The following is a 10,789-nucleotide window of genomic DNA, read 5'->3' on the forward strand; positions in this document are numbered from 1 at the left end:
GGATCTGGGTCAGGAAGTGGGGTTTTTTTTTGTTTTTTTTTTGTCCTCTTATAAGGGAAAAGCTGCTGTACTAAAGCAGCTCCTAAAATCTCTGGTTAACAGGCAGAATCTGCTTATCTTGTCTTTGGAGATCAAAGGAAAGGCAGGCTGCCTCTTAGAAGAGCCTGCTCCCCTTGACTTCAAAGACCAAGGTGCTTATCAACTCAGTTCCCTTTTCTCAGGGGCTTGAGAAATCCAAAGTCCATGAAACCCTGTTGGAGAGGGGGAGGGCTGCTGTGGTTTGAAACACTAATACATACAAGCAGGCAAAATGCTCATACACATAAAATAAAAATAAATAGTTTAAAAAAGAAAAGTTGTAATGCCAAGCATGGTGGTGCATGACTTTGATCCCAGCATTCAGGAGGCAGAAACAGGTGGATCTCAAGACCAGCCTTGTCTACGTAGTCAGTTCCAGGTCAGCTGGAGCTACAGGGAGACCCTGTCTTGGAAAGACTAAAAAAAAAGAAAAGAGGAAAGAAAGGTTTTAATATGGACTTAGGGTTAAGGGTATCAATGCAAAAAAGAGCTCTCTCCTCAAAAGGAATAATAATAGAAAGTTGATATTCTGCACCAAATATGAATGACCATGGACTGGGAAGATGGGTTCATTTTGCCCTTTATAACAATTTTCAATGTGGAAGTGCAGTAGATCATAACTGCTATCTGATGATATTCTTAGCTTTTGGGTTGGTCTTGTAGGTTAATATATTCCAAAGGTTTTATCTGATAGTCAAAAATAATTTTAGGTCGGACATTGGGGTACGCAATGAATGATTGGTAAGGGGACTTTCAACATTCCAACTCTCCATCCTCAATGAATTCTTATCAGTCAGCCTGTAGAATGTTTAACATAGATGTCTTTTTTTTTCTAGAAATTGCAGTTGGGGGGGTGCTTAAGAAAAGACAGTTTTGTACATCCAAGGGTGGGCAGAGGCTTATCAAAACAGCTTAAATATCTTAAAAAGTGCCTGGGGCTAGAGAGATGGCTCAGTGGTTAAGAGCACTTACTGCTCTTGCAGAGGACTGGGCTTTGGTTCTCATTACTTGCATGGCAGCTTCCAGTAACTCCAGTTCCAGGAGATCTGATAACCCACTTCTGGCCTTTCCAGGCTCCTGCATTCACATGGTTCACATAAATTCAAGCAAGCACAAACATACCAGCAAATAAGTAATATTTTTTAAAAAATAGTTAAGTGTGTGCACTTGTGATTTTGTAGCCTTTGAAGCTATATTGTTCAAATGATTTTAAAGATTATCAAGACATATGTTTTGACAATGAACATGGTTTACTATAGGAATGACTTTTACAGTATGAATACAGTCTGGGCTAATGACTTTTACTTGCAACGGAAAAGTTAACTGTTTATCACATGAACAAGTTCACTGAGCTGCTCAGTGGACCTGTGCTCAGGAGTTCAGGTCCACTCTTGACCTTAAAACTAATTCGAAGAGTCAGGCGGTTTATTTAGGTATAACTCTAATATGTCTTAGCAACACCAGTTTAAAGTCTTCTTTCTGAGATTTTGGTTCTCAGCCATCTGAGAGGAGGTGCTCCTTTCCCTTCTCATTGTCCCTTGATTTTCCCTGTCCTGTTCTGTCTCTTCTTAGCATGTCCTATAAGAGATTATTAGATCTGAATCTTCTAATCTTCTGAGGTGCGACATTTCTCAAAGTTGGTTAAATGGTTCATGTTCTGATTATCAGTCAGACCTGTTCTAGTTTAGTTTTCCCCTGGCCTGCTTATTTCTACTGGAAATAATAAAATTGGGTTTTTGGTTTTACAAAGTTAGGGTCTAACCAAAAAACTGTCAGCCAGGAACAGGGAAGAGCCATGCTGGACTCTAACATTATATACTTTGAGAATCTTTTTCTCATTTTTTGAGAGACAGTCTCACTAGCCCAGGGTGACTTGAATTATCTTTATTCCTCCTGCTCCAACCTCCCTGAGTACTAGGATTACAGGTATGTGCTACCACTCCCCCCCCCACATAGAATCTCTTTTCTCTTTTACATGTATTTATTGTACATGTAGAGATTAAAGGAAAACTTGCAGGAATCTATTTTCTTCTTCCCCTGTGTGGGTCCTGGGGATCAAACTTAGGTTATCAGACTTGGTAGCAAGCACTTTTATCCACTGAGCCACCTTGCCAGCCCTCATTTTTTAAAATCTCAAAGGTTAAGTATTGCACAGGAAACATGGAACTAATTCAAAGGAAAAAAACACCCTGAAAAATCTCCATTTAATTTTTACAATACAAGTATGTATCTAAATATCTCTACCTACATTTTTATAGTTATTTTTAAGATTTATTTGTATGTGTGTGTGTGTAAGTATTTTGCCTCCATGTATGTGTGTGTGTGGTGCCCATGGAGGCCAGTAGAAAGAGTCAGATCCCCAACTGAAGTTACAGATTGTTGTGATTCACCATGTGGGTGCTGAGAACCGAACCTGGGTCCTCTGCAAAAGCAGTAAGTGCTCTTAACTGCTAAGACATCTCTCTAGTTCCCACATTCCAGCTCTAAAACAGAACCAAAAAAATATGCAATTAACTTTTAATATAGGAAATATTTATCTTACAACCATAATTTAGTTGAGTAGATATCAGAATTATTATCTGAATATCTTTTATGTATAGAAGCAGTTGGGGTTTTGTTTTGTTTTGTTTTTCAGGCAGGGCCTCACCATATAGTCCTGATTTCCCTGGAACTCACTGTGTAGACCAAACTCAGAGAGATCCTCCTGCCTCTGCCTCCTGAGTGCTGAAATTAAAGATGTACATACACCATCATGCCCAGTTCCAGGGGATCCAACACCTTCTTCTGACCTCTGAGGGCCCTGAAAGACATGGGTGCACTTACACACATGCAGGCGATATACTCATGCATATAAATTTAAAAAAAAATGAACAGCTGAGGGGCTGGAGAGATGGCTCAGCGTTAAGAACACTGGCTATTCTTGCAGAAGACCTGGGTTCGAATCCCAGCACCCACATGGCAGCTAACAACTGTCCGTAACTCCAGTCCCAGGGGATCCAATGCCCTGACCTCTGTGGCATTGCACCCATGTCGTACAAGGCTCTCAGAGGTCAGAAGAGGCTGTACGACATGGGTGCACTTACCTACATGCAGGCAATACACGCATACACATAAAATAAAAATAATCTAAATTTTTTTTTAAAAAATGAACATCTGAGTGTGGCTCGGTGGTAGAAGAAGACTTGCTCCATGAACAAAGCCCTGGGTCCATTCCCTAATGTTACAAAAACAGGTAATTGTATATACTGACATACAGATCCGGTAATTAAATACTGAAATTTGATTGTATGTGAATATGGAGAGTTACTTCTTGAACTAGATTGGCACCTCAGCCCATGGTGTAGTGCTACACACTCACAGTGGGTCTTCCCTCCTCAGCTAAACTTTTCTATAAATATCCTGTTGTGGTTGGAAAATGCCCCCCAAAGGCTCATGTGTTTGAACACTTGGTTCTTAGTTAGTGGTGCTGACTGGGAAGGTTCTAGAACCTTTAAGAGGTAGAGTCCCCTGCCTGGTGCTGTGTCTTCCCCACCATGATGGACTGTATTCTGCTCCTGGAACTATGAGCCAAAATGTTCTCCCTTAAACGGCTTTTGCTAAGGCATTTTTATCAGCACAACAAAAAAGAAAGTCAAACCCACCCTCACACACATGTGGATTTTGTACATATTTACTAGGTTAATACCTATGTAGTTCATTTGCAGGTAATAACAAAGGGTAATGAATTTTTTTTATTTCAGATTTCACTTTTTAACAACTTCTGTGTGCTTAATCTGTTAGGCAATTAATGGATGCTTGGAAGTTGCTGTGCATATACAGAGATGTTTTGCCACCTGAGACCTTTGAGGAGGTAAGCTCTGTGGTCCAATCTGTATTTATATAGGGGAGGTGCTGCTATTTATTGAGCTAATTTCAATTTGTTTCTCAGATTCTAAAACTATATCATATTATGGTATTAGGCAGGAATAAAAAAGAAGAAAAAATTTATATGAGCAGCCAAATCTTCTAAGACTTCATTCAAAATAATTCTGTAGCCTCAGCTGGCCTGGAACTTGCTATGTAGACCAATCTGGCCTTGATCTCACAAAGATCTGCCTGTCTCTGCTTCCTGAGTGCTGGGACTAAAGGCATGAGCCGACTACCACACCTGGCTGTATGAAAATCTTTTTAAAAATACCTTATTTAGGGGCTAAAGAGATGGTTTAGTGGTTAAGAACACTGGTTGTTCTTGCAGAAGACCCAGGTTCGAATCCCAGCACCCATATGGAAGCTAACAACTGTCCATAACTCCAGTCCCAGAGGATCCGAAGAGCCTCTTCTGACCTCTGTGGGCATTGCACCACATTTTTTATTTTAATTTTTAAATACCTTATTTATTTTATGTGTATGAATGTATTGCTTGCTTGTATGTAAGTGCACCTGTGTCGTGCAATGCCAACAGAGGTCAAAAGAGGACATCAGATCCCCTGGAACTGAAGTTATGAATGGTTGTTAGCCTCCATGTGGGTGCTGTGAGCCAAACCTGGGTCCTCTGCAAGAGCAGCCAATGCTCTTAACTGCTGAGCCATCTCTCCAGGCCCCTGTATGAAAATCTTAAGAGGAAAAAGTGCAGAACACATAGTTTGATGTTTTAGAGTTTAAGAGAGCCCAGATGTGGTGGTGTATGCCTTTAATCCCAGCACTCCGGAGGCAGAGGCAGGCAGATCTCTGTGAGTTCAATGCCAGCCTGGTATACATAGCGAGGTTCAGGTACTGTCTACCTTGTTTTTTGATTCAATTGTCTGCACCTCCTCATCCCTGGGATTACAAGTGTGTGCCACCATGTCCAGCTTTTGTTTTGTTTTATTATGTTTTGTTTTGTTTTGTTTTGTTTTTTACATGATACAGGAACTCAGTCCTCATGATTACTCAGCACTTTTCCATCTCCCCAGCCTCCCTTTTCTTGTTCTTCAAAGTCCTGCTATAATCCTTACCATACCACCTATACACTGACTTTATAAAAGGTTCAAATACATGCACAAAATAAAACAGAAGATAACTGAAAATATGCTGGTGGTTTCTAGACTATTAAGAAATCTTCCAAATTGATTCTAGAATCCCTGTCATTTTAAAAGAGAAAAACCTTTCCAAAGACTCAGCATACTGATACATTATAAAAGCATGCTCAACATTGAGACTTCTTTTTAGAATACCTAGGAATGGAAAATGTAAATTGTAATATTCGAAACTAGGCTTTGTGGAAATGCTTCCCATGTATCACAAGTCATTTCCTTTGGGCTTAAAAAACTGTAGTATTATTTTCATTGAGGAAAATAAAAATTACTTTAAAATATTCAAGTTAGATCAGGATGCAATTTAAGAATGAGAATGTCAGATTGCCATGTTAGTGATGAAGAAATTAACAAGAGACATCTTTTGTAAATGCTGTAATTCTCAGGATATTTTCCATCATGAAGGAAATAGTACACTAGTAAAAATGGAGAATAGAACAATAGAACAGAATTTTCTTCACAAGAAGAAAACTCATTTGTAGCAAGGCCAGTTGCTGTCTGCAAGCACATTTAGAAGGGGAAATTTTGTTATAAAGACTGCTTCTCATATTGCATTAGAGGAACTTATAGCCACTACTTCAGAAACCAGATAGATTTCAGGAAACCAGAATTTCCATTTTGCTTTTGTGGTATTTTCCCTACATGGTACTTTAGGTAGACTGTCACCTCCTGTGTGGGGTGCATGTCTATTTGTGCTAGAAAATAACCCATGTGTCTCTGACAGGTTCTGCCTGGAGAAGATCCTCCCCGACTGGTTTCACTACTCTCGAGCTTTATCAGGAGCAGAAGCTGTTAACGCCTTGAGGCCTTTCTATTTTGCTGTCCATCCTGATTTCTTTGGACAGCACCCCAAGGAAAGGGTAAACACTTATTTTTTAACCTGTTGTCTGTATTTCTAGTTGATTTACCTTTGAAGCAGCACAATACAGAGTTCTGTAAGTTTAGAATTATTTTGTAATAGTGATATTTGAAGTAGAAGAAATACTAACTTGAAAATAGTAAAATTTTAAATTAATAAATTTAGTAAATATTTGCAATTTGGGGAATTAAATCTTATGAAAACTGTCATTTATACAAGCAATACAGTTGTATAAATTCAGGAATATAGTGATCATGTTTTCTGTACCAGTTTTAGAGTAAAATGTAGGATTTGAGGAAAACAAAAAAACAATTTTCGGGGCTGGAGAGATGGCTCAGCGGTTAAGAACACTGGTTGTTCTTGCAGAAGACCCGGGTTCAAATCCCAACACCCATATGTCAGCTAACAACTGTCCTAACTCCAGTTCCAGGGGATCCAACAGCCTCTTCTGTCCTCCGTGGGCATTGCACAATACAGGTGCACTTACCTACATGCAGGCAATACAAGCATACACATAAAAAAATAATAATAAATATTAAAAAAAAACTTTCTTAGCCTAATGGGGTCTTTCTTCTATGAGTGCCCAAGGCAGATTGTCCATACCTAACAGTATCCTTGCATGTTGTGTGCTACTGGACTTCCTTTTTATGCCAGCCACTGTGTGATCAGGGAGCACAAACTGATAAAAGTCCTGGGGCAAACTCAAGATGGTCAATATTTTTAACATTAGGTGATAGTATTACAAAGTCAAATGCATTGGAGTTGTCTCATTGGTCCCTTTTAGCTTCATTAACATTTATACCTGATTTAACTTCAAATTAAAAAGCTTGGAGCCGGGCGTGGTGGTGCACGCCTTTAATCCCAGCACTGCGGGGGGGGGGGGGGGGGAGGGGGCGGCCAGAGGCAGGCGGATCTCTGTGAGTTCAAGGCCAGCCTGGTCTACATAGTGAGTTCCAGGACAGCTGGGGCTACAGGGAGACCCTGTCTCAAAAAGAACCCCCCAAAAAATCAAAACAAATTAAAAGCTTGGGCACCAGGGCTTCAGTGAACATCCCTACTTGGCAGCACACCTTGAACATTCCTGCCCATCACTGCCAAGGATGAAGACCTGGCTATGAATCTGCACTGTGGTGCCACAGTCAGAAGCTTGCCCTCTGCTATCCCTGCACTCTGCTCTGCACCTGTTCCCTGCCAGCCATTCTTCTATTATAGTAAACTCTGTGACTGACCAGTGTGTTGAGTCTGATCATTCTGGTGCATTGTATTTTCACTTACTCCCTCAACTAATGTGTTTTGAGTGCCTTTTGCCAAGTCTTTGAGCTCACTGTTACCTCTCAGCTTGGAGTATCCTAGCTATTGCAGAGGTGGCTTGCCCCTGCCTTTCAGTGAGCTTCCCTCACAGTAAGTACTTAAAATTTCTACCCCTTCCTTCCCAGCAGTCCTTCTCCTTACCCACCAGTACTGTCTCTGTTCCTGTTCTCCTTCCCATGTGCCCTGTCTCCTTATTTATTCGGTTTATTGTCTGTCTTCTGCCATCAGTGAAATGCAGGCTCCACCAATGCTGCTCTCTCTGCTGTCCATTACCCACTCAGTTCAGGCCTCTTCTCCATTTCTCCAATAGCTTGTCCTCTCCTATTGGAGGACACAGACTCAAGGCTCCAAGTACTTGTCACATTCTGCTCAAAGTCTAGGATTGCACACTGATGCCCACTGACATGGCTTTTTTTCCTTCTAATATTCCATAATTTTAAAATATATGGAGCATTCATAGATGTCAAAAGTCACAGGTAAATCCAAAGTTCACTGAGACGTCTCAGTCTGATTCCCATCCCTTTACCCCATTCCTATTCACTTCCTAAAGATCATTGTTTTTATTGACTTCTGAATTATCCTTCCTTTGCTCCTTTGACAAAGATTAAAAAAATAAAAAATAACTTTGAAAATTGCAGTTTGGTTTGGGTTTGGTTTTTTGGTTTTTGTTTTTGAGACAGAATCTCACTATGTGACCCAGGCTAGCCTTGAATTCAACACTATCCTTCTGACTTCTGGTGCCTCCCAAATGCTGCGATTATGGGTGTGTATCACCAAAGATTTAGTGTGTTTTGCCAAGATTCAGTGTGCTTTGCTTTGGTTTTTGTTGCTGTTGTTTTACTTTTTTGAGACAGAGTCTCACTCTCTAACTCATGCTGGCCTCAAATTTGCTGTATAGCCCAGGCTGGACTCAAACCAGCAGTCTCCCAGCTTCAGCCTCCCAAATGCTGGGATTGGATGTGAGGGCAATCTAGTTGCAACATCTGTCACTCTAATCACCAGTGTTGAGTCTAGGGGGGCATCCCCTTTCTCCCTCACCACCCTGAATATATCCCTCCCAAAGCTGTGTGCTCAGTTAAAAACAATGACCTTCTCCAATACAGGAGGACCGTTCTGTGGTCAAGTGTATACAAGTGGCAGTGCTTCCCTGCTGGAATTTCCAAACAAGCTCTCAAGGTCCAAATGCTGGGATTACTGGAGTGTATCACTATACTCAGCGAGGTCCAGTCTCATACTGGCAGAAATTTCATGTACTTAACTTGCTTAGAGATTCTCATATGCAGTGACATTGTATAATAAATTCAAGAAACGAAATAAACAGCTATTTAAAAATTTTTTTTTGGTCTTTTTGAGACAGGGTCTCCCAGTAGCCCCAGCTGTCCTGGAACTCACTATGTAGACCAGGCTGGCCTTGAACTCACAGAGATCTGCCTGCCTTTGCCTCCCGAGTGTTGGGATTAAAGGTGTGTGCCACCATGCCTGGCTATTTATTATTTTTTTAAATGAACAAATTTTAATCTGGAAAAATAACATAGTATCCAAATAAAAAGCACAAAAGTTACACACACACTTTTGCAACACAGTGACTAAAGACTAAAATATATAAGTTACAAAGAATGCAGATCTAAGACAAGATAGGGTAAAAAAATATACCATATGACTGCATTAATTACTATTGGCTGATGGAGTACTTAATAAAGAACCTCATTTTACACAGGACACCCAATTCAAGAATGGTCAAATCATATTTTTAAAAAAAACAAAACTCTACTGCAGAGCAACCTGCTGCTCACAGAGGGGTAGAGCTTATAGACTCTGAAAATAAAACTGAAGGATTAAACTACATATAAAATAAAAAACCTGTCTAAAAATAATTCCCCAAAAAGCGGAGGAAAGCATGTGCAGTTGGCAAGAAGACTAGTAACTAATATCTTTATTCTACAAAGAGGCTGGCCAAGCTAAAAGGAAAACACTAAAGACAGAAAGACAAGTAACTGAAAAACAGACAATACAGAGAAAACAGAGTGCTCTATTGGTTTTCCAGAACTTGTTTAACCTCCTTCGAAATCCAATTACTGCAATTAGGTTTTTCATTCAATTGGTAAAGGTGAAAACCTATTATTATTTTTTTTTATTTTATGTGTATGTGTGTATTGCCTGCATGTAGGTAAGTGCACCCATGTTGTACAATGCCCATGGAGGTCAGAAGAGGCTGTCGGATCCCCTGGGACTGCAGTTACAGGCCATTGTTAGCTGCCATGTGGGTGCTGGGATTCAAACCTGGGTCTTCTGCAAGAACAACCAGTGTTCTTAACCGCCGATCCATCTCTGCAGCCCCAAAATAAACAGCTATTATTTCTTTTTTTAAATTTACTATTATTATTATTTTTTTTTGTCTTTTTGAGACAGGGTCTCCCTGTAGCCCCAGCTGTCCTGGAACTCACTATGTACACCAGGCTGGCCTCGAACTCACAGAGATCCACCTGCCTCTGCCTCCAGAGTGCTGGGATTAAAGGCATGTGCCACCATGCCTGGCTTTATTTTTATTTTATACGTATGAGTGTATTGCCTGCATGTATGTGAGTGCACCCGTGTCGTGCAATGCCGCGGAGGTCAGAAGTGGATGTCAGATTCCCCTGGAACTGGAGTTAAGGACAGTTCATAGCCGCCATGTGGGTGCTGGGAATCGAACCCCGGTCCTCTGCAAGAGCAGCCAGCTCTTAACCACTGCGCCATCTCTCCAGCCCCAACAGCTATTATCTCTAATTTCAGATCATACTGTGTACAGGAAGATAGACTTAAGTAATCAAAAACAATTCTTATTAACCCAGGCTTAGCAGTGCACACCTGTAAGCTCAGCATTCAGGAGACTCCGACAGAAGGACCTTACATTCAAGCTTAAGGCCAGCCTAAGCTTAATAGTGAGGCTTTGCCCTCAGCCAATAAAGGTGTTTGCCTCCAAACTAGACAGCTTCAGTTTAATCCTTGGGATCCTCAGAAAGAACCAACTCCTGCAAGTTGTCCTCTACCCTCCACATGCACACACCTATACACACACACACACACACACACACACACACACAAATAAGTAAAAATTAAAATAATAATAATGGAGCCGGGCGTGGTGGGCAACATCCTTAATCCCAGCACTCGGGAGGCAGAGGCAGGGGATCTCTGTGAGTTCAAGGCCAGCCTGGTCTCCATAGTGAGTTCCAGGACAGCTGGGGCTACAGGAAAACCCTGTCTCAAAAAGACCAAAATAAATTAAAAAAAATAATAATAGTAATAATAATGGGTGAGGCATGTTGGCACACAGGTTTAATCCCAGCACTCAATGAAGCAGAAGCAGACAGATCTCTGTTAGCTCCAGGCTAGCCTGGTCTGCATAGCAAGCTCTAAGCCAGCCAGGGCTATACAGTGAGACACTGTCTCAAATAACTAATAATAATAATAATAATAATAATAATAATAGAGGCAGTTGGTATGCTGT

The 10,789-nt window shown here is 40.8% G+C and overlaps 1 protein-coding gene across 6 annotated transcripts in view; it reads left to right on the plus strand.

Annotated features, from left to right (window-relative positions):
* Tcaim (T cell activation inhibitor, mitochondrial) overlaps positions 1-10,789 on the plus strand; it is a 135,072-nt gene that overhangs the window by 92,979 nt on the left and 31,304 nt on the right. For 5 of the 6 annotated variants that reach the window (XM_008849489.3, XM_029554280.1, XM_029554279.1 and 2 more), the window contains exons 2-3: positions 3,859-3,928; positions 5,854-5,989. In XM_008849489.3, coding sequence (XP_008847711.1) covers positions 3,870-3,928; positions 5,854-5,989 — 195 coding nt within the window. In that variant the 5' untranslated portion in view covers positions 3,859-3,869. Of the gene's footprint in view, positions 1-3,818; positions 3,929-5,853; positions 5,990-10,789 lie in introns of all 6 variants that reach the window. The other variant, XM_029554275.1, reaches the window with a different exon arrangement.

Source organism: Nannospalax galili, unplaced genomic scaffold, assembly GCF_000622305.1.
Source record: "Nannospalax galili isolate Female #2095 unplaced genomic scaffold, S.galili_v1.0 scaffold443, whole genome shotgun sequence".
In the NCBI taxonomy this organism is placed as follows: Eukaryota; Metazoa; Chordata; class Mammalia; order Rodentia; family Spalacidae; genus Nannospalax; species Nannospalax galili.